Consider the following 23720-nt stretch of genomic DNA (forward strand, 5'->3'; position numbering starts at 1 on the left):
GGGCCCAGGGCAGGCGCAGGTGGGGAGGGAGGCGCTTGGACGACTGCCAGGTCCCTTTGGTCTTTTGCGGAATAGCGTCTCTGGTGAGATTTCATTTGATGAAAAGGGTTCGAATGCTTTTTTTTTTAAGCAAGAAAAAAGAAAAGTTTGAAGCCACCGATATAATGAATGTGAAGAACTTAGCAGAGGGCTTTTAGGGGGTGAGGGTCGTCCTCCTGTCCTGGCGGTCCTTTTTGTCTTTTCAAAGCACCTTTTCTGTTGTTAAAATCACTTTCCAGCCCAGAGACACTTTTTTTTTAATAAAAAAGTTTTTTTAAATATTTTTTTTAGCTATATTGGGAATATAATCAACATATAACACCGTGTAAGTTTAAGGTGCGCGATGTGTTGATGGGGTCCGGGGACACTTTTTAATTAACACAGGAACGTGCCCGGAGGCTCCGGGGCTGAAGGCGGGCGGGCGCGGCGCGCGCGCCCCGGGGAAGGTCTGCATTGCACAAGCTGATGTCTTCAGTTAGCGCCGGCCAGATTCCGTCCTCCACCCCTTCTGGAAAATCGTGAGTTCCTGTCGCTTACTCCAAGCCTCTGCTTCATTGGTTCTGGTTTCCCCATAAATCATAAGACTCGAGTCCCTGTTGCGGCGTTTGTCACGAGCTCAAGTTATTGGAGAGGCGACTCACTTTTCACGAGTGTACCAAAGCCAGGGGGTGTTGGGGGGCTGGATGCCCTCCCACGCCGCAGCCACGACCGCCCAGCCCGGCGGGGATGTCCTCACTGGGTGGGGAGTAAAGGGTCAAAAGGCCCCCCCTCCGCCCCCCGCCCCCCACTCCCCGGCACTTGCCCGCCAATCGCCTCCAGCGGAGATGCTGGGGGCCCGAGTGCGGCTGCTCGGCCCCGAGGAAAGCGCTCTCCTCCCAGCGCCGAGCACTGGGTCCTGGCAGACGCCCCAAGATTGTTGTGAGCGCTGTAATCTGAACCAGCTGTGTCCAGACTGAGGCCCCATTTGCATTGTTTAACATACTTAGAAAATGAAGTGTTCATTTTTAACATTCCTCCTCCAATTGGTTTAATGCTGAATTACTGAAGAGGGCTAAGCAAAACCAGGTGCTCTCGCTGTGGGCTGTCCAGTGGCTCGGAGGACCCAGGCTCTCCCCTCGTCCTCTGCACGGCTCACTGTCCCCCCCTGGAATACAATATCTGCGAGCCCCACGGGCCCAGAAGAGGCCGAAGTTCAGGAACTGCTCCGAGGGTCCCGCACGGCCAGCTTTTTCTTCCCCGCTTTGCTTCCGCGGCTCACGCATCTTGGACATGCCAGGATTTAAAAGGTAGGCTCTCCCCTCCGGACTTTTCCCTCCAGGGTCTGGAAACCTTCCCGAAAACCTGATGGGTGGAAAATGGCTATGACTGATTCAGGCGGTGTCAGGATATTGGAAAAGGCACGCGCTAGTGATGCAATGATATTGTTAATTATAAAAAGCTGCGCCTCTGTAATTTTCATCTTGAAGCCCTCTTTTGGGAGTGGGTGTTTTAGAATACAGTTTCAGAGTCAGCATCCGACAGAGGTCTGCAAAAACCTCAGCGCTTGGTTCCTCTTTCTTTTCGGAAAGGGCAGCAAATTAGTGTGCCGTCTTTCCAAAAATTTATGTATTTTTTTCAATCGGGGAGAGCCAGGACTGGTTCCCGAGCAATTATTTTGCTGCACTGGCTGTTGGACGAGCGAAGGAGGGGCTGCACATCCCGGGCTGGCTTTGCCCCTTATGCGGGGTCCAGGAAGGGCATGCGCCCCAGAAGTCTCAAGCCAATGAAAAGGGACCGCAGACAGAACTACATGTGAGCAAACGTTTTTGCTGTTCTTTAAGGAAATTGTAATTCCAGGCAAGGAGTCCTCCAACTGTGAAGAACCCTGTCTAGAATATATCTGCCCAGTCTTTTCCTGAGCAAAGGCTCGAAAGCGTAGCTGCTTTAGACAGGCCGTGTGTGTGCGTGCCTCTGCTGAAAACGAAGGGGTCATAGTGCCATCCTGGAGTGGGGGCACCCAGCCCTGAGATTCTGCTGGCCTCTCTGGCTTTCCCCGCGGTGGCTGGGATGATGCACAAGGTGGGTGGACCCTCCTGTTTTCCAAAGTCCCATGGACCAGTTAGGAGCACCCGAGACTTCCCTAGTACTCCTGCAGTTAGTTCATTTTTTTGTGGTTTGCTAGGGTTTTTCTCGACCAGGTGCAACTGTTTGTGACAAGCGAGAGCAGCATGCTTGGGTATTACTTCGCTTTTTAGAAAGCCCTCTCAGTCAGCCTAGAGCTGCCCTGGCCCCCAGGACCCAGCTGTGGCTTTTTGCAGGGGCTGGGCTGGAGACTGGCCCTCACAGAGGGGACCTGTCTCAGGAGCTGCTGTCCTGCCAAAGGGAACGGGAGAGTCAGGAGTAGGGGGAGCGATGGGGTGAGCATGCCTTTTCCACCAGCTCTTGGAGTCCACGGCGTTCAGGCTACCTGTTCCGTCTCCAACATAAACGAGACGGGGTTTTGTAACTCACCGAAAGAAAACCTCATGCGAAGAGACAGGAAAACATTGAAATTCATAATCTACAGCCTGGAAAATAAACTTGTTATTGTTCTTTCATTCCTTCCAGATATAAATCTGGCCGTTGCAAATATCAAAAAGCCCTGGGATTTGGCTCTGCGCTGTGTAAGGTCAGAGCTGTCTCCAGCGCTCTAGAACTTTGGCTCATGCAAGCACTCGGATGAAATAAAAACTTGTGGACGCTCAGGGTCTTCAGTCTTTGGACTGGAGACTAGATGAAGGAATTGGGCTGGCATCTTCAGTGCCACATCAGGCTTCTGTCCCCTCTGGATGCCACCTTAATCCCAGGGTACTTAATTTGGGTCCTTGGCTTCCAAGTACCCAAAGCTGTTAACTCAGATGGGCCTTGTTTCCTGAACTGGGTGAGCTTTAATAGTGGGCTGAACACTCTCGTTATGAAGGGAGGGATTATACAGTGCAGATTTATTTGACAGGAACATGTCACTGAATCCAACCAGGTCCCAGGTTCCACCGCTCTGCTGAAGAAGCCTTCGAGATCACCTCCTCCAGGAAGCCTTCCCTGACCTCCCTTTCCCTAACTTCCAGCCCGGCTCTCATGGCACTCAATGGGTATTTCTGTCAGTGTCCTGACCAAAATAGGTAGATATTATTAATTCATGTATCTCCCCAACCAGCTCTCCGGGGCAGGCATTGGGTCCTAGTTTTGTAGCCCTTCTGCCTGAGGTCCACACCTGTAAGGTAAATCCCTCAGATAAATCCCCGTTGAACTGGGTAATGATAGCACCAAATAAAGCTGTATATTTGCATAGATTTTGGTTTTTTACCATCTTAGCCACTTTAAGTGTGCAGTTCAGTAGTGTTAACATTCGCATCGTTGTGCAACCAACCTCCAGAACTTTCACCTCGCAAAACTAAAACTGTTCCCATTAAACAACTTCCCAGTCTCTCCTTCTTCCAGCCCCTGGGAAGCACCCTTCTACTCTCCATCTCTATGATTTGCATTGCTGTAGGCACCCCCCGCAGTGGGATCCGACAGTATCTGCCTTTTAGTGACTGGCTCGTTTCACTTAGCGTGATGTTTTCAAGGTCCATCCAGTTTGTAGCCTGTATCAGAATTCCCTTCCTTTTTAAGGTTGAGTAATATTTCATTGCATGGAGATACCGCATTTTGTTTATCTGTCCACTGATCCATGAGTGGAAGGTTGCTTCCACCTTCCGGCTGTTGTGCAGTGCTGCTATGCACCAGGGTACACACGCATCTCTTTGAGACCCTGTTTTTAATTCTTTTAAGCATATACCCAGAATTGGAATTACTGGGTCATATGGTAACTCTATTTTTTTAAAAATATTTTATTTGTTTATGTTTAGAGAGACAGGAAGGGAGGGAGAAAGAGAGGGAGAAAAGCATCAATATGTGGTTGCCTCTCATGCTCCCCCTACTGGGGACCTGGCCCACAACCCAGGCTTGTGCCCTGACAGGGAATGGAACCAGCGACCTTTCAGTTCGCAGGCTGGCATTCGATCTACTGAGCCACACCAGCCAGGGCCCAATGTTGTGTTTTTAAAGCATATTGGCAACTACGATTTTTGTGGGGAAGAAACTTGTGTGGTTGAAGGGTAGGAATCTCAGGCTCAGAGAGGTTTGGTGGCTTGTGAGTGTCAAAGCTGGCCCGATTCCCAATTTCGTGGCTTCCCCGAATTTTTCCCACTGTGCTTCTTCTCCTGTTGCCCAGGTTCCCTCCTCCCCTTCTCCCACAGGGCCAGCATGAAGCGTGCTGGGGTGGGGGGTTGGGTGACTTTCTGGGATCCACCTTTCCTTTCCTTTTATCATAGGCATGCTGGCTCCTTCCTCTGTCACCATTTCTTAATAAAGGTGTTTGAGACTCAGGCCCATCTCTTTGTAAGCAGTGAGATCAGAGCAGCTGGCTGATACATTGTTCATACCACAGCAGTGGGTTTCAGATTTGTTCTTTGAAGTAGCAAAGCCTTTGTTGAAAAAAACAATGCCATCTAACACATTATCCCAACGTATAAAACCAGTAGAAGAGGCCCATTCTGTATGGGATGTTGGGGTATCCAGGGTCCCCCTTGGTCTCTCCAGAGTTCCCGCCGCCCCTGGTATAAGCACAAGGTGACATCGCCATTGTAAATGCACAGCAGCACGAGATCCACCTTTACCCCCAGACCTGGATCCGGAAAGTATCTCAGGCATTTACGTCACTTTTCGCTCTCCGCAGGATACTCACTGTTACCATTCTGGCGTTCTGTCTTCCAAGTCCTGGGAATGCACAGGTAAGCTTTTAGTTTTATCAACGACCTGGAAGCGTGTTACAAATCAGGATGTCTGGCCATGCCTTTTGCAATCCTAGGCTTGGCAAGGGCTTCACAGTTCACCTAAATCAAGCTCTTCTTTACACAGAGATTAGCGGAGACTTGCCCCAGGCGATGTAGTTCAGAATTGGTAGGCCTGGGACCTCAGTGCCCTGACTCCCAAACTGAGATTCTTATCATCGGAGCATCCCCTTCATTTGTGTCCCTGTGGGGGGTGTCTTGACTCATCTTAAATGTTAAGTCAAATGTGCTCCATTGTTTCTGGGCAGCAGTGCCCCTTGCGTGTCTGCACTTGGCATTAGCTGCTGAGCCAGGGCTGGCACCCAGCTCTGCTGGTTTCCTGAGCTTTATAGCACAGCCTCCTGGCTCGTCCGCTCAGTCTCTTTTGCTCCAAGGCTCTAAGACACCTGACGTACTCCCAGGCATACAGCCTAAACCCCTCAGCTCAGGGAAGCGGAACTCCTGTGGCCTTCCTCCTACAAATGGCAGGCTCCAGGGGCTTCCCGAAAGGCCCAGTGACAGATTTTCTAAATGCAGAAACTTGTAACTCATGTTGTACATGAAGCCTACAACCCTTGGGGACCCTTAGAGATCTATTTTTGGCTGTGTCCTTGTGGAATTGTCTTGCTGCATTTGAAATGGAGGCATTTCCTTTAATCTACTTTTCTTAGAAAACAGACTGCATCGCTGAGTAGCTTTTATTTAATGTGCAGACCTCAGGATCAGATAGAGGAGTTCATAGGGTACAAGGAACTCCTGATGGGTGCTGAGAGGGGGAGGTTGAATAGCACCCAGAGAGAGCGACTGTGGACGGACACAGGAAGTGCCTTATCAGATGCATCAGATGCGATCGTTGTGCTTCGTGACTAGAGCGTGAAACAACCCCGGAACCCTCTGCTCAAAACAGGGGTTTTGAAGCAATGGTGCAGGGACTTAAAAAGTAAGGCTAAGTGTGAAATGATTGTGCACAAAAAGGACAAGTGGGGTTGTAACACATGCTGCTGTTGTGGATGTTTTATTTTCTTTGTTTCCTGAGCTTTCTGTGATACCATTCAAATGCTTTTAGAGTTAAACAAAAATATGTCAGTAAAACAACCTTGCCTCTTTCTTCTCTCTCCTCCCTGTAGCAGCAATGCACTAACGGCTTTGACCTGGACCGCCAGTCAGGACGGTGTTTAGGTAAGAGGCCACGGAAGACCCTTTGTGGGGACAGGCTCATGGAGGGGACAGGTGGTGGCAGCCGCGGGGCAGGGCTGTGTCTCCCTTAGCTGTTGCCCAATACCGTGGAGTCTGTACAAGCCTGGCCCACGGAGGAAAACGGTACCACAGGGTGCCACAGGGGGGTTGAAGTCAACGGCACCCTTTCATCCGTCACCTTCTCTGTTCCCGTCACCCGTCCCCTGCACTGGGGTGAGCCCTGGGAGGGGGCAAAGATGGGTAAGAATTGATCCCTGTCCCCAGCGAGCTCTCCATCAGCCTTAGTGTCCGCAGGCTGCCGTAACGAATGGCCACCGACTTGGAGGTTTAAATAGCACAAATGTATTATCTCAGGGGTCGGGAGGTCGGGAGTTCGACAGAGGTCTGACCAGGCTGCTCCCCACGGGCGAGCAGCGCCCGTTCTGTCTGGACGCTGCGGGGGGAGAACCCAGGTCCTCGCTCATGTGAATCGTTGGCAAAATGGAGTTTCTTTCTTTCTTTAAACCGAGATGTAATTGACATATGACATTTGGTAGGTTTAAAGTGTCCGGCATGCTCATTTGATATACTTATATATTGAAATATGATTAACGCCATAGCTCTTGATCGTACCTCCATCACATAATATAATTCTCCCTTCTTTTTGTGATGAGAACATTTAAGACCTACTCTCTTAGCGCTTTCTCAGTATGTAATGCGCACTGTTAACTATAATCCCAGGGCTGTGCATTAATTAGATCCCCAGAACTTATTCATCTCATAGCTGGAAATCTGTACCCTTCTACCAGCCTCTCCCAATTTCCCCCAGCCCCCAGCATCCACCGTTCTACTCACTACTTTCCTAAGTACGGCTTTTTTAGATTCCACATATAAGCGAGGTTAGGTAGTATTTGTCTTTCTCTGCCTGACTTATCTCAGAACAGTACCTCCAAGATTCACCTGTGTCTTTGCAAATGGCAGGATTGCTTTCTTTTGTGCCTGGAGTAATATTCCCAGTGTGTGTGTGTGTGTGTGTGTGTGTGTGTGATATCTTCTTTATGCATCCATTCATTTGTGGATAGACACACAGGTTGTTTCCATGCCTTGGCTACCAGGAATAAGGCCGCGGTGGACATGGGGGTGCAGGTGCCTCTTCGAGACCCCATTTTCATTTCCCTTGGATGTTTGCCCAGACATGGACTTGCTGGACTGTATGGCCTATCTGTTTTTTTTTATCTTAATCTTTATTGTATTTTTTCCCGTTACCACTGAGTCCCCTTCTACCCCCTCCCCAGCAGTCACCACGCTGCTGTCCGTGAGTCCTTTTTCCTCTTTGCTCAGTCCCTCCACCCCCTGACTCCCCCTTGACCAGCTGTCATCTGCTCTCCATCTACGAGTCTGTCTCTGTTTTGCTTGTTAGTTCAGTTTGTTCATTAGATTCCACATATGAGTGGAATCATATGGTATTTGTCTCTCTCTCTCTGACTGTCTTATTTCACTTAGCATAATGTTCTCCAGGTTCATCCACACTGTTGCAAAGGGTAAAAGTTTCTTCTTTTTTATAGCTAACTATAATTCCTCCCAACGCACCGCTTTCATGGATGAGTTCAGGCTGACAGCTACTGACTGGGGCATCAGAGCCCCCACTTCTGCTTTCCCAAGGTGGGAGCTGGTGGGGGGTTCCCAGGTGAGATGGCTGGGGTGAGCCGTCAGCATCCTGACATCCCCACCAGCCTCCTGTCCCACGTGGAGCAGCCCCCAAGGCTGGCGGGAGAGCCCCGTGTGTAGGGGGAGCAGGTCAGCTGCCCATCTCAGGCTGCGGCCAGAGTTCAGGCTGCCCCTGCCCTGGGCCAGCGAGGCTGGAACACCCACCTCTCCTTTCAGGCAGAGCGGGCGGAGCACCAGCCTGGCTGGCAGTGCGCCCCGCTTGCTGGCATGGTGTGAGCTGACTTCCAAGTGGGGCCCCAGCGTCTTAACCAGGAACTAGCTCTCAGCCAAGCCTCGTTTGGAGCAAGGGGCTCTTCGTTCCCTGCCCCGCTGCTGTTTGGAGCAGACATGGTTTCCAGGTCGGCCCCAGGGTTTCCTGAGCATCCTGTGGGTATACAAGTGTATCTGACATGCTGGCCCCCACAGATGCACACTCTTTATTTTAATAGTCATATGTTTATTTTTTCTGTTACCTTCTATTTATGCTAACAGATAGCGTTTTTCATTTGCTATAGTCATGTAAAAATTTTAAAAAAACATTCACTTGGGTTTCAAATGTAGTTTCATGTCTTAAAAAGTATCAAGCAGCTGATACTACAGGCGTTTGAGGATAAGGCTAAGATCCTGATGGTGGCATTTGATGGCTGACGTTTGGGGGACATTGATCATTTTGACTCAAGGTGACAAACCTGTGGTGCACTTGTCGGCGATGGGCACTGTTTGGGAGCAGATGCGGGCAGAGTGGGGTTCTTCTTGGCACAGAGGTCTGCCTAACTGAGCCCCCCACGTGCGCGGCCAGGGGGCCACTCACGCCTGTGTCTTCCGTGGCCTTGCAGACGTCGACGAGTGCCGGACCATCCCCGAGGCCTGCCGAGGAGACATGATGTGTGTTAACCAGAACGGCGGGTACTTGTGCATCCCCCGGACGAACCCGGTGTACCGAGGGCCCTACTCGAACCCCTACTCGAACTCCTACTCAGGCCCTTACCCAGCAGCTGCCCCACCGCTGCCGGCCCCAAACTACCCCACGATTTCGAGGCCTCCCATCTGCCGCTTCGGATTCCAGATGGACGAAGGCAACCAGTGTGTGGGTGAGTAGCCCGGGGTCCCGAGCCTCCTGTCCGCTGTGCTCTGCGGCAGGCCGCGCTCTAGCTGGCAGGGCCAGCCCGACGGGTCGTTAGCCGCCCTTCAGTGCAGCAGAGAAGCAGTGACTTGCTTTTGACCTACCTTGCAGCCTGTGTCTCTGGGTGCCCTCCTGTCTGAGGAGTAGTTGGGTTTGGTGGTCACAACAGTTCTCCAGGAAGCCTATTTGATTTCTCTTTATTTTCATCCGTCTCTCTATTATCTATCTGTCTACCTTCCATCCATCCATCCTCCCACCCATTCATCTTTCTATCCTATCACCTGTCTGTTTAAAGACCAAGCTCAGAGTTTCCCTCTTCAGTGACAAATGCCACTGCTCACTCTTAGTGAGCAAATCACAGAATGAGACCTGGAAAGGACCAGCGCTTTCTTTCCAACACCACCCCCCACCCCTGAGCGGGATGTGTGCTCCTGAAATAGAAGAAGTCGTGAGGGCCAAGACCACCGTTCTGGAAAGAGAGTGGGTTCTTGAGTGGGTGCCAAGCCCTTGTGGCCATAAGGAGCCTCGCTGATGGCAAGAGGGACTCCCCTGGGGTGAGGGAGGTTGCCACGAGTCCCAAAGGGGTCGGCGAGTGGTGTGACGGGGGCCCCGGGGAGCCTGGTGTTCTGGTGGCCAGCGTGGCCTTGGTGGAGGGTAACCTGGACTTCCCTCCCCACACACCTGGCCGCTCGGCTGTGGCCGGACCAAACCCTCTGTGTCTGTCTGCAGCTTTGGGAGATGGTCTAGTGTGATGATGGCTCCCAACTTTTGTGATCATGTGACTCAGGCACCAAGTCTTTTTGTCCCTGGACACCCATTATATGCAATGTATAAATTACATACATATCCTGTTACACGAATACGGTTTGAGGAGTGAAAAGCATACGTAAGAAATAGAAAAATTTAAAGGATGTGGTAAAATGAATGTGACCTGAGGTTCTAGTATTTCCTTCCTTTACCCTAGAAGTTTGGGAAAATGTCCCCAGTCCATTTAGTGAGATATGTTTTGGTTCCATTTCAGGGCTCTGGGGTGTTGAGCAGTAACCAACGGTTAGACTCTGTGTAGTTGTTTTGTTATATTTGAATGCGTGCAAATAATATGCCAGCAAGTGTCCTTCAGAGCTACAAGGGAAAATTGGACGCACCTGAACTCAAATGTCTCCATTCTTACTGGTCTCAAGAGGTGGGGTGTGGGAGAAAGGGAGGAGGGAAGGGGTGAGCTAGTTCAAGGTCACTTTGGATGCAGATGACTGCAGAGGGGAAGAGTGTGGGACCCAAAGCTTCGTGGCCTGCAGCTCTGGTGGGGAAGAGAAGAACACTCTTCTTGTAACAAGCAGCAGAGCAATAGACACTGGGATGGGAAGACACCTTACATGTTACCTTTGGTGTCTTCCTTCTGCAGAAAAGGGAGTGTGGACTCCGGTGGGTCAGATACGTGCAGAGGTGGGCGGGGGTCCGCTCTCCTGACAGCCACTCTGCATTCTCCTAATTCGACCACACGGCCACTTGCATCTGCAGAGAGAAATGATCTCACAAGCAAATGCAGAGAACTCGGGGTGGGGGTGGGGGTGCGGCTCTTCCAGGATATCCTGTGCGACCGGACAGGCCCAGTGACCCATGTGCCTCTTGACACAGCGAAGAGGGAATAATGGCCATTCGAGGCAATCCAGGATTTCGGGTGGGGCTGCTCCATCTGATGTCTTGGGCCGTCTCCCAGGCCCCGTTGGCACAGCAGCTGGGAAGGGCCACGGGGCTCTCAGCATCCCCTTGGCTCCCACGGACCTCCTTCCAGGACCCCAGTGCCTTTGAGCATAAGGGCACAGCTGGGAAAGCTGTTCACCTCCTGGTCCCTGTGACAGCGCACAGTGTGACAACTCTAACCCTGTCACACGGGAGATGTGGGGCCTTCATAATGGTCCTTTTGTAGGAAAAATACAATCTAGGAACCCTGGTGAGGACTGGCACTGGGCCCGTCCATTTCCAGAAAGTTCAGCATTATGCATTCATAAGTCCGGAGTTCTCTCTAACTTCCCTTCACTCCACCCGACGGTTTCCTGATTTACAGAGGGTCCTTCTGGACATTGAAAGAGGTGGCCTCATGAGGAGGGGTCAAGAGAGGGGACAGGGAAGGGAGTCTCTCCGTCCAATGCTGTCTCCTCCAGGAAGCAAGAAGAGAGAGGTAGACCTGGGAACAGGCCACTGGGGAGCAAGGCACATGGGCAATGGGCAGGGGGAGAACTGAAGAGGGGACATTGTCGTCGCCGCTGAGGGAAGGAGCACCTTGGTGTTTCCCAGAACACAGGTCCAGTCCTACAGAGGAAGCATAGCATGAACCGCGGCACCTGGGGAGGACCGGGACACAGTTCTGAAACTCTGGTGCTCTAGGAGAGGCAGACCACGTCTCCAAAGGGGTCCCCTCCCCCTCCTCCTCCAGATAAAAGTAACAGACAACAGTAACAGTAGCAAACAAGAGTGCCATGTGCCCGGATCTGCCCACGAGCGAACACGTTTAATCCTCACGGCAGCCCTACGAGGCAGGACGATTATTATTCCTATTGTGTGCTGACGCCCAGAGCACAGAGAGGTCAGGAAACCATGGAAGCTCACACAGGATGGTGGGGCCAAGCCAGGATTTGAACCCATTCAGGCTCTGGGGGAAGAGATTGGGGTGCAGCGAGGTAAAGGTTTGTTCAGAGCCTCTCAGAGAGTCGGTAGCTGGAGCCATGATTAAAAACTGGGACCTTCCTTTTGAAAAGTTTTTTTGGTAATTAATGTTTGTGTTCTGTAAAGTTCTGACCCTCAACAAAAGCAGAGCAACTTGGTGAACGCTTAGCTGCCTGTCACCCGGCTTCAGCAATTAGCCGTGTACACCCGTCTCATTCCTGCGTCCCACTCACCTGGTGGGTTTCTTTAAAGCAAATCCGAGATGTCATATAATTGTATCGTGAACTACTTCAGAATGTATCTCCCAGAGGTAAAGTTTCTTTTTTTTTTTTTTTTAAAGATTTTATTTATTTATCTTTAGACAAGAAGGGAAGGAGAGAAACATCAATGTGTGGTTGCCTCTCGTGAGTCCCCTGCCGGGAACTGGCCTGCAACCCAGGCATGTGCCCTGACTGGGGATTGAACCCCGATCGTGTGGTTCACAGGTTTCTTCTTAAAAAACAGACACAATACTGTCATCCAACCTACGAAAGTCCACAACAATACCTGGGTGGTGTCCACACCTCCTCGGTCACCTCATAAACACCGTGTTTCTGTCGGTTGGTTTGAATCAGGCCCAGACAAGGCCTGAGCGTTACATTTGGTTGACAGCCCTCTTCACTCTAGTCTCGAGTTTCCTTTGCCCCTTCCCTGTTGAAGAGTCTGCGTCGTTTGTCCTGTAAAGCTTCCTGCACCCGGGTTTAGCCGGTAGCGTTCTTGCGGTGGTATTTCGCACGCTCCTTCACCCCTCTGTTTTCCTGCAAACGGGTAAGACTTAGATCTAGAGACTTGGTCCAATTCAGGACTAGTTTTTTTGGCAAACTGCTTCCCAGGTAGCAGCACTGTTCCTTTGTTTCCTCCGTGCCCTGGTTTCTTCTACATCTCTGGAAGTCCGTGTGAGTTTACAAATGCAGGCAGGCGTCCCTTTCACTGGGGTTGACTGTTTCTGAGTTTTGGGCCCTTTCAAGAAGGCAGTTTCCTCCCTGTGCCTGAATTAGACCATGCCCTGTGTCTGTGGGTCAGGCAGGGCCAGGCTCCTGACCTTGGCACCCGGGTCCCTGGGGCCTCTGAGCTTCCTTCTCCCCATCTCTGATTTGGGTTCCTCTTTGACGTGACTAGACTGTGCTCCTTCAGAAACACAGTTCGGTTTGAGTCCATAATCCCCTAGATGTAAATCTGCGTCACTTGGGACACTCGCAGACAGAGCGAACGGTGACTCAGGAGCCAAGAAAGTTTTGTGTTGTTTAGAAAACTGGGCTCTGGCCGGGTGGCTCATTTGGTTGGAGCATCGTCCTGTACACCAAAGGGCTGTGGGTTCAATTCCTGGTCAGGGCGCATACCTAGGTTGCAGGTTTGATTCCTGGTCAGGGTGTGGACAGAAGGCACCAGATCAATGCTTCTCTCTCTCTCTTCCTCCTCTCTCTCTCTTCCCCTCTCTCTACAGCCAATAAGCATATTCTCGGGTGGGGATTTAAAAAAAGAAAGAAAACTGGCATCTTGTCTCGGGGGTGCTCAGTATCAGCGCCACCTCTACAAGGGTGGTGGGACTCACATGTAGTTAGAGTGTTTCCGCCAAGTCTTGGACCCTTAGCAGATCTGCAGACCAGCTTCTCGGGATGGAGAACCAGAAGGACGTGGTTAATTGGCAAGGAGGAAAGGGCTGCCAGAAGGAAGCCTTACTTACCTAGAAAACAACCAAGACCCAGACAAAAGGCACAAACACACACGAAGGGTTCTGAGTTGGCCCAAAGACGTCTTGGGAACAGAATGGTGTGGTGCTGAGGGCTCAGCGAGAGGGGTGAGCTGCGCCGCGGGGTTGGGGTGCCCTGGGTTTGATCCCCCGTTCAGGAACCTTCCTGTCGCAGCTCGCCGCCTCAGAGGCCTCTGGCACAGGTTCCTGAATGTGGATGCCACTTGCTTCTGAGCACTCATCTCCTTTGGGGCTCAATTTGTCACCTCTCTGGGTGGACATTCTTAGTTCTGCCTTTGCTAATCAACTTGGCAATGGCAGATTTCGAGACTCCACCAGTAACCTGTGTTTGCGGCGTAGAAGCAGCTATTCATTGGAGCCACGCTACCTGGGGGCTGCAGAAACTCTCCTGGCCACTTGCGATGGAGCAGTACCTGTATTCTCCTGGCTCAGGGTTTTTCTCCTGGATCAAAGCACCTGAGTGGCGCAGAGCGACACATATGGGTCCTTTTGGAAGACGGATGCTTGTTGGCCTGAGATTTTCTCTTGAGTTATTTTTCCTGAAAGCCAGCCAGTATTCACTCAATCAATGTATATACAGAACCTTGTTGGTGCCAGGTTCCGGCCCAGGCATGGAGGGGGCAGGGAGTCTGGGCAGAGCCACGGGGCTCCCTCCAGAGCTTGCTGTCAAGGAAGGGAGATTAGATACAAAGCGAGCCACTGAAACACCAGGCGGCCTCCGCCAGGCTCCTGAGAAGACAGGTGTCCTGGAGTGGGGAGGGCCGGAACTCAGGAGTCACGCAGGTCTTGATTGGCACCTTGGTTTGGCCGCTTCTGAGCTGTGAGGGCTGGGTCCCCATGTTCTCATCTGGACAATGGGTATAACAACGCCTGCCTCGCAGATAACAGGTGGAAATGCCTTGTTCAGGGTCTGCAAAAATGTACTGGAAGCCTAACTCCTTTTTTTCTTTTTAAAAGATTTTATTTATTTATTTTTAGAGAGAGGGGAAGGAGGGAGAAAGAGAAGGAGAGAAATGTTGATGTGATATGAGATAAATCAGTTGGTTGCCTCTCATAGGTGCCCTGACTGGGGGACCAAACCCAAAACCCAGCTGTGTACCCTGACTGGGAATCAAACCGGCCACCTTTCGCTTCGCAGGACGATGCCCAGCCCCCTGAGCTGCACTGTCAGGGCTAGAGGTCTACTTCTTTAACACGTTTAAAACGACCTGAAACTGAACTTGGCACACACCCACCTTGCAGGGCTTTGCCCAGGTCAGCCCCTTACAGCAACATCAGTCAGATTCTGCTTTGAAATACCAGCAAGGCCTGGGTTTATTTAAATGGTGGAACAGAACAGTGGGAAGTGGTCCTGGGGTGGCGTTTGTTCCCAGCACATAACACAAGGGCAGGACACTTGGAAACCTCTTCCGGCCATGACGTCACAGGCTTCCCTTCTGACTTTTTATATAGGCCTGGGCTGTAACTTGAAACCCAGTCCTCAGGAAAATGCAGGAAGCCCTGGCCACTGGGCTTAGCAGCAGCAGCCGAGGGCTTTGGTACCAGGAAGGCCTGGGAGGTGGTGGCCCAGCACTGAGGCCTGGGGTGGGCGGGGGGCCCACAGTCGGGTTTGCTCGGGTGTTCTTTGAACTGGGCCTTAGCACACTTGTTCAAGTGCACCCCGCTTCTTGGGTTGTCCCCTCTTGCTTCAGGTGTTTTCCGATCTATGGCTGGAAGGGTGAGCAAGCAGCGCAGCCTCTCTGCACCTCAGTTTTTCCATCTGCGCATGGGGGTTGCAGGGCCAGCCTCCTTCCGCAGCACAGTGGTGAGAACGAAGGCGAAAATGCAAGTGAAACACCTCGCACTGAGGCTGGCTCGAGAGTGGGGGGCCAGTTCCAGCTGCTGTGGTTTTGTTTTCTTTCTGTCGGGCCTCCCAACCCAGCGTGGATTCTCCCACCCACCAGTCATGTTATTCTGCCAGCGCCTGTTCTGCTTTGTGGAGACTAGCTTGGCCAGTGCCTGCCTTTTAGAGGGTTGGGGGGTAAAGCCTGGTCGCTTTTCAGCATGAGGGGTTGGAGACCTATACCTCCAAGGAGATCTCTGCAGCAAAGAGGCCCCAAGAATCATGCAGAGCCGCTCTTCTCTGAAGGTCATGTGCCCAGGGCTCACCAGGGAAGTGCAGGTTCCGACTCCAAGGGCACTTTCTCACTCGCTCCCTGCAGATATGAGGCAGCCGGTCCCCTTGCATCAGCGAGGTTCTGGTCCGTCTGTCTGCTGTTACACAGGATTCTACGTAGAGAATGGTAGAGACTCCCTTTCTTAAATGCAATTTTTGGTTTGTTTGAATTTGTTAGAAGAAGGTATTTTGTTTAAAAACAAAACAAAAAGAAATCTAAAAGAAATGGTTTTAAAGCCTACACAGAGGCAGCAGGCTGTAGTGGTGAAGGACCTGATAGGACATCAGTAAGAACTGGTCTTTGATCCCAGACTTGCTGGTATTAGCTGTGTGACGTTACAGAAGTCACTTGGCCTTTCTGGTCTACATTTTATTATTTGCAAAAAGAATCGATAGCAGGAAATCAGGGTAGGAAATAATCTAGGGTCTGTGGATAGAATTTAGAGGATTCATTTTTGTGTGTTTTCCCCACTAACTTGTAATGAAATTTAGCATTACCTTCAGTTATATAGGCAATAAGTTATAGGACTGTTAGCAGTAGCTGGGACAGTATTAACAAGAGAAACAGAGATCTATTTTTAAAAGATTTTATTTATTTACTTCTAGAGAGGGGAAGGGAGGGAGAGAAACATCAATGTGTGATTGCCTCTCTGGCACCCCCTACTGGGGACCTGGCCCACAACCCAAGCATGTGCCCTGACTGGGAATCCAACCTGTGATCCTTTGGTTTGTAGGCCAGCACTCAATCCACTGAGCCACACCAGCCAGGGCGAAACACAGATATTTATACATCCCACTACAGCTGTAGCAGTTCTAAAATACTTTGAAGATTTGACATTTTAAAATATTTTTAAATATCTTTCTCACTTATTCCTACTTTAAAATCATAGAAGACAATAATTAGTCTTGCTGCCAATCTTGTTTAATGCACTGACAAAGAAACATATATATCACCATAGCACAGGTTTGTGTGTAAAATATCTTGATAAGCGTCTTTCAGTATAACGCTTTTCTTTTGTAATCCTATGACTGTTAACATTATGCACTTAGAAGCACCATTTCAAGAAGGGCCCCTGGGTCTTATCTGTCGGCACAACGGGTTCACAGCATGTGCCCAAGAGGCTTCCACCCCTGGACCAGAGAGATGGTTTCTCAGGTCCTCTCGGACTCGAGAATGTCCCACTACTCCATGTGTCCCCACCCTGCAGGAGCGCCGACACTCGTGTGCAGACCCTCTGGGTCTTCTCAGAGCTCATCGTCATCTGCATGACTCAGTGACACGGGCTTTTCCCCCTTGTCAACCAGCCCACGTGCTCAGGAACATCTTCTGCCAGGGCCGCACCAGTTCCCCTGCGGGAGGCGGCCTCTCCCACCCACAGCGGGAGCTAACTTTGCGAATCGGCCCTGGCCTGCGGTGGGGTGGGGGCCCGTGGGTGGGGCTCGCCCAGCCTTGGAGCCTTTGTGTGGTAGGCACTTCTCCGGTGCCTCGTGTGGCAATTTTCTCAATGACCTACAAATTTTTCTTGGCTCTCACCTTATGTTCCTTGGTCTGGTCTTGTTTCTGTTCATTATGTTCCACTCTGCAATGAGCCAGTGTGTGGGAAAAGCAAGAGACGTTGCAAGAGGCTAGAAGTGTGCACTTTCAACGGCGGGACAGTTCCGCTCTGCTCTCCGTGGTTCTGGCCCGGTCTCCAGAGAGTGCCTGCCGGGGGACAGGAGGTCACGGCTGCCTGCCAGGTCTCAAAGAGCCTCGAGTGCCAGGGCCAGGGCAGCAGACCATTCGGCAGACTGGTCAGTCGGGTGTGCTTTCATTCACCGGCGGGTGCAGGTTCTGGTCTTTCTCACCGAGGCAAGACAGTGCCAAATGGGTTGAAGCAGAGGAAGGTGACTATAGCTTCTCCTTTTTCATCCAGGCTAGGAGATTTCTTTTTGAATGTCCTTTCACTGGAAGTGGGTGGAGTATGCCCCTGGTGAACTCCACAACAGCCTGCTCGTGTGGGTCCCTGGTAGCTTCTCCAGATGTTCCCCGGGGTCCTTACGTGCTATGTGGGCGCGCCTGCAGGATATTGGCGGCTCCCTCCCCCCGGCCGTATGATGCGAGAATGGCCCAATTTGGGAGCTCTTTGCGCCATCTGGAATGGAGTCAATGAAATAAAGAGGTGAAAATATCACCTGAATGCAATTTATTAGTGACATGGAGGCTATGTGCATGAGAGCAATAAAACCGATTACAACCACAGATTAGGAATCCCATCTGATGTTGCTGACAGCAGCCTCGTGTGAATATGATCTGACAGGCCCAGGTTATAACACCTTTATGTTCTCACAGGACCTGGGGGGGGCGGCTCATCGGGCCGGGTGTGGTGGGAGGTGCTGCGATGCCGGGAGAAGAGCCTGCGGTTCAGACACACCGGGGCTCGCATCCCGCCCCCACAGTTGTCCCACTTGAGGTGTTAAACCCTTAGAGTCCATCTACAAGACTGGACCCTAGTACCTTCCTTGTGGGGCTGTTCTGGGGCCTAGCAAACGGGTCTGCTGAGTATCGGACAGTCAAGTCTGCATGCCCGCAGTGACCAATTGGGCTGTCATGCCACCCTCTCCGCCTCCCCGCGGGGGCAGTGATGCATTTGCTCCACATCCACCAATCACTGCCCAGACTCAGGTCAGAGAGTGGGGTGCTATTGGCTGCTCGTTCCACATGGGGAGGTTTGGGAATGGAAAAACCGCCTTTCAGCTTGTGCCACATGCTGACGCTTCTCCCCTTCCTCACTCTGACTCTGCTTGGGCAGGTGGCCTTGACCTTTCTCGGGACCCTCACCCCTGGCAAGGCCAAGGAGCACATGGGCACAGTCATCTTCTGCTCTCTTTGGCTGCCAGCTTCTCAGGACACATGGACACGCAGACAGACAGAGACTCCAGACCACACTGGCCTGGCAGGCTGTGACTGGGGAAGTGCTGGGGCGTCGGGCTGACCCCTTAGTGGAAAGAACCCCCCCCCACTCCATTAGGTGACCTTCCCCGCAGACCAGAGCAGGAGTCTCCGTGTTTCTTGAGTGTCCTGTGGCCCGTACCCTGTGTGGTCCTCCCACCGTGGGCACTCTGAACTCTGAGCTGAACTTAACACTGCAGCTGGAGGCTGATGGTAAAAGATGCCCGTGGGGAACCTTCCGGTCAGACTAACTTTAGGAGGAGACCCACCTCCCCTTCACTCTCCACCTTGGGGTGCACCACAGGGGAATCCGCGGCAGGCTGTGCGTGTTCCCACCTTGAAGCCAGCGCTTGGTTTCCCTGCCAGGGGAGGGTCTGGCTTCCAAGAATTTACCTCTTGCCAGGGCCAGCTCCTTGCACAGCTCCAGGGGGTGCCATTCAATTGTGTAACATGCCATTAACATGTAACATGTAACAGTCAGGGGCTCCTGTTTGTCTCGGAAACAGGAGTGGGCCAGGGGAAGGGTCCCCAGGCCATCTCCGTGGGGGCTGGCAGGGAAAGGACATTCACAGGATTCCTTCTCTCCCAGGGCCTCAGACATCAGACTGGATGTCAGGGACTGACCTCCCATTCCCCTCCAGCTGGCAGAGTCTGGCCAGAGGGGAGGCCGGGACAGCCAGCACCGGGCCCTGCCCTGGGGAGCCAGCATGCACAGACTCCAGGGGACCACGGGCGGCCGGGCCGGGGGAGCCGTGAGGCTTGGGGGACTTGTCAGTGCCGTCTGGCTTGCCCTCAGACTAAGAGACCCAGCCAGAGTTGATTTATGAGCTCCACATAGTTTGCATGACTTAACACCCCCCAGGAGTCAGCGAGTCAGACAGAACAGACTTCGCATCCGGAACCAGTGCGCGTTGGCATTTCAGTAGTTCCCATGGGAATCAGGGGGTTGTAACTGGAGGGAGAGGGTGTGAAACAATGGAAACACACACACACACACCCCCCACGACTCTGCTTCATTCCTGCTGGGGAGGAAGACAAGTTGTCTGATTTCTGCCTCTGAGACTTGGGAGGTGGCGCTCATGGCCTGGCCGCTGTGAGCAGAGGGAGCGTGAAGCACTGGGCCGCCAGTGCCGGCCGTGAGCTCAAAGCACACCTAGCAGTGACCACAGTCCCGGGCTGTGCCCTCGGCACACGCTCCTTAACTGTGATAAGTAGACATTCGTGGTTGTTTATCTCACATCTTGATCCCGAGGGAGCTTTCTGTCCTGGTTGCTCTTGTATTTTTAGCGCCTGGTAGGTTTTTGTTGAACAAGCTGAACACCTAGCTATACGGGGTGAATTGTAAGTGTAGGATTCAGAGGAGCAAAGGTGATTATGTCTTAGATGTCCACACAGGTTAATTTGGTATTATTAATGGACTTCATTGATTCATTTATCATGTAACTGCTGGGGTCTGTGTTGTGCACACACACTAAGATAAATCATCCATCGTGACCGCCCTGGGGAGGTCACACCCTCTTGCCAAGAGTTGGGTGGGGTGGTGGAAAGTGGGGAAGCCACCCCCCCCCACTCTCATAGTTGCGACCCAGCGCAACGCAGCGGCGGCAAACGCACGTAGGAGGCTCCCGCCGGTGCCGGCTGGAGCGTCCCCGAAACTGTCCACACAGACAGGTGTCCCACATCTGTGCATCACTTGTTTGGACAGACATTCGCTGAGCACATCTCTGTGTCCGATGCCGCCAAGTGCTGGAAGGGGATCTGACGAAGCGTCAGACATGGTCGCTGCCCTCAGGCCCTCGCAGCAGAGAGGATGTGGGTGGGGGGAGGGTGTACATCACTCCTCAGCGTCTTGCATGAGCTGGTGCAGAGGCGTCGAGAGCGGTATTGCCAGGGGCTGGGGGCTTGAGTGTCCACCAGAAAGAGGGACTCTGTTCCGGGAATGGATACAATGCCCGTGATGTGGATTTGGGAGGATTTTTATGTGAGGGATGGAGAAGGGCTGTTTTGGTCGAAGGCATAGTGGGGACAAAGCCTTGGAGGCTAGAAATTTCAGGGAGCATGGACGAAGCATGCAGAGGCCAGCCTCAGCCGTGAGCCTGCTGACTGCCTGCCCAGTCAGGAGACCCGGCCTGGCCGTGGACTGGGGGCCGAGAAGGTCGCCTGGACTCTGGGGCCTGCGTTGCTCTGCCAGTGGCTCGGGCTTTATTCTGTGAGCCCTGGGTCTGCAGGGGCAGAGCGGCGCGTTGACCTCTGCCTGGAGAAGATGCCTGCTGTGGGGCCCAGGGAACTGGGGTCCTGGTCCCATCCTGGTGCTGCAGCAGGCTCCGTGGGTGGCTGTGGCTCCAGTCCCTTCTCTCTCTGGCTCCTTTTTCTCACTGATACCAGAGGGGCTGGACCACATCTCTAAGGCGCCCTCCACCCCGACTACTCAGGGTGTGAAAATCTAGGTGGAGGGGACCTTCTGCAGGCAGGTGGATTCTGCAGACAGTGTCTTGTCCTCTGAGGCGTTGATGTTGCATTTAGTCCGAGCTCTGGGGGCTAATCACTGGGCCACCTCATAGTAATACCACCTGCGTGTTCCCGGAGTCCCGGTTGGAGCCGGCCAGAGTCCTGGAAGTTTTGTGCCTGAAAGTTTGTTCCTTTAGGCTGGAGGCAGAGGTGGGCCCTTCTCTGAGTGCCTGCAGGGAAGGGGCATCAGTCAGATGGTGAAAACACAGGGCCTGGTTCCATGGGACATCTGGCATTGCCCTCACAGCACCTGGGGAGGGTTTGCAAGCAGCTGGAGTAAAATACCAATTTGGTATGAAGGCAAGAACCCCCTTAGAGTGACCAGTAGGGTGCTCCACTCTCAGCCTTTTTCTGGAAAAGCCCCCACTGCAGACCTCCTAACGGGGCCCCTTTGAAAGGATCCCCTCAACCTTGTTTGGCTCCAGAGAACAGCCACTGGCCGGGGGCCAGGCGGTGCTGGCCTGTGGTCAGTTGGCTTCTCACTGTGGGATGCTGGTTTCTGCGGCTACATCCTTAATCGACTCCCTTAATTGTGATAATAATTCCCACTTGGACACTGCCTCTCGCTCTTCCCAACGCTTTCACATTCGCTAAGTCACTGAATTCTCAAACGGCCCAGCAGGCAGGCTCAAAATGGTTTCCCTATTTTGGACAGAACTTGGGAGGGCTGCGGGACTGTCCCATCCCAGCACCCACAGTTTGTCCGTGGGAGCGGCCCACCAGAGAGTAGGCCGGCTGACTCTCAGGCCCTGCCTTGCCCTTGAGATGTCTTGATGCTCTTTGTGGCTCACGGGGCCCACTGGCCTCCTTTCTTTTCCTCCAATGGATCAGGCCCTTTCCTACCGCGGGGCCTTTGTGCGCGCCGTTCTCTCTGGGACTCTTCTGCCTCTTCTCATCGCTGGCTCCTTCTCCTCTTACAGGCTTCAGCTTAGTTTAGATATTACCTCAGTTTCACCAACCTGTCCAAATAAGCCTGTGGTCACTCTCCATCACAGCCCTTGTCATTATTGTCCGTCACAAACTTGAGCATGCGTAAAATCGCCTGGAGGAGCTCAAACACAGGGTTGCTGGCTTCCACCCCCCAGAGTTTCTCGTTCAGCAGATTTGGGACGAGGCCAGGATTTCCAAGGGATGCTAATGCTTCTGGTCTGGGCACCACACTTTGAGAACCACTGACTGATAGTTATCTTTTAATTAATTAACTAATGAATTAATACTGAGGTATTTTGACATATAACATTTAAATTTTTTTTAATTTATTGATTTTAGAGAGTGAGAGAGAGGAAGGGAAAGAGGGGGAGAAACACCGATTCATTGTTCCCCTTACTTATGCATTCACTGGTTGATTCTTGTGGGTGCCCTGACCAGGGATCGAACCTGCAACCTTGGTGTAGTGGGATGAGGCTCCAACCAATTGAGCTACCCGACCAGGGCAACATAGAACATAATAGTTTCATGTGTACAGCATAATGATTTGATATTTGTATGCCTAAGCAAATAACCCCAGTTAATATCCGCCACCACACAGAAAAATATAATCCTGGTTAACATCCATCACCACGTATAGGAAAATATTTTTTCTTGTGACGAGATGTGTAAGGTTTACTCCCAGTACCTTTCGAATGTGCGATACAGTATCGTTAACGACGGTCAGCAGGTTGTGCGCTGCGTCCCCGTGACTTAGTTCATAACTGGAAGTTTGTGCCTTTTGACCCCCTTCACCCTTTTTTCCCACCCCATCCCCCGCCCCACCTCGCTGTCCTCTGCATCTGTGAGTTTGTTTGTTTTTAAGACTCCATGTAAATGAGAGCATAAGGTATCTCGCTTCACTCAGCAAAAAGCCCTCGAGGTAGACTCATTCCCTTCTTTTTCATGGCTGAGTAATATTCCACTGTGTGTATATGCTGCATTTTCTTCATTCACTCATCCGTCACGGACACTTATGTTGTTTCCATGTCTGCTGTGTTTATTTGTTTATCTTGTCTCTTACCTTGTCTCTGCCGTATTCCCAGCCATCGCTGGTGCCTGGTGGGCATTTGTTAACGAGTGCTGACTGAAGGCTCAGTCAGGACCCCTCGCTTCACGATCATCCCACTCGTGACAAGGGGAAGGAGACCGAACACTGACAGAAACCCCAGGAGTTATTTGGTCTGATCACTTCTCCAGTTACCTTTTTCTTTAACTTTTCATGCCCGAGCTTTGTCTAGAGCTCACTGTGAATTTTGTGGGTAGATTGTGCGGGTGACGTTTGTAAAGTCCCAGGGGAATGAATTGGACCGTCTGGATTCGAGCCGGGTTGTCGGAAGACACCCAACCACACTATAGGACATCCAGCCAGGTGTGGGTCCCCCCTGCTATGTCTCTGTGCTGGGCTGGAACCCCGACATTTGCCTTCCTTGCGAGCAGGTGGGGAGGGGCGCACACACCAACTCTTCTCCCGGGAGATGGGGTTGGGGGTGGTGGGGCATGGAAGGCTGAGGCTGTGACTCAGGGCCTTCCTCTGTGATGAGCAGACTGGCACAAAGGGAGGGAAGGAACCTTGACCGTGGGCTTGTCGGCACCACACTGTGACAAACTGTGTGGCCCAGCCCAGCTGCCGCGGCTCTGCGCCTCCTGGGGACCGTCTGGGTAAGTGAATTAAAATTTGATGACTGGCTTGCACAGAACACTTCTCAGAATCCCCAGAGCGGTGCTTTGAGAACCGGCGAGTGTCTGGGGCCTGGTCTTGCTCTTTGGTTTCAAAAGAACAAAGCTGAGGTCTTTGCCAGACTGGAATTGGGTTTGAACTGTAAAATTTTATCTTCCTTGGCAAGGAGGAGTTGAAGATAGAATCTGGAGTG

At 52.1% G+C, this 23720-nt stretch overlaps 1 protein-coding gene across 2 annotated transcripts in view; it reads left to right on the forward strand.

The window, feature by feature from the left end:
* The first annotated feature begins 696 nt into the window (after positions 1-696).
* FBLN5 (fibulin 5) overlaps positions 697-23720 on the forward strand; it is a 72422-nt gene continuing 49398 nt past the window's right edge. Inside the window, exons 1-4 of one of the 2 annotated variants that reach the window (XM_037130248.2) lie at positions 697-1325; positions 4775-4829; positions 5996-6047; positions 8588-8842. In XM_037130248.2, the coding sequence (XP_036986143.1) occupies positions 1309-1325; positions 4775-4829; positions 5996-6047; positions 8588-8842 (379 nt within the window). In that variant the 5' untranslated portion in view covers positions 697-1308. Of the gene's footprint in view, positions 1326-1601; positions 1831-4774; positions 4830-5995; positions 6048-8587; positions 8843-23720 lie in introns of those variants that run through there. The other variant, XM_053666031.1, reaches the window with a different exon arrangement.

This window comes from Artibeus jamaicensis, unplaced genomic scaffold (genome assembly GCF_021234435.1).
Source record: "Artibeus jamaicensis isolate MK-2021 breed Jamaican fruit bat unplaced genomic scaffold, CSHL_Jam_final contig_444, whole genome shotgun sequence".
NCBI lineage: Eukaryota > Metazoa > Chordata > Mammalia > Chiroptera > Phyllostomidae > Artibeus > Artibeus jamaicensis.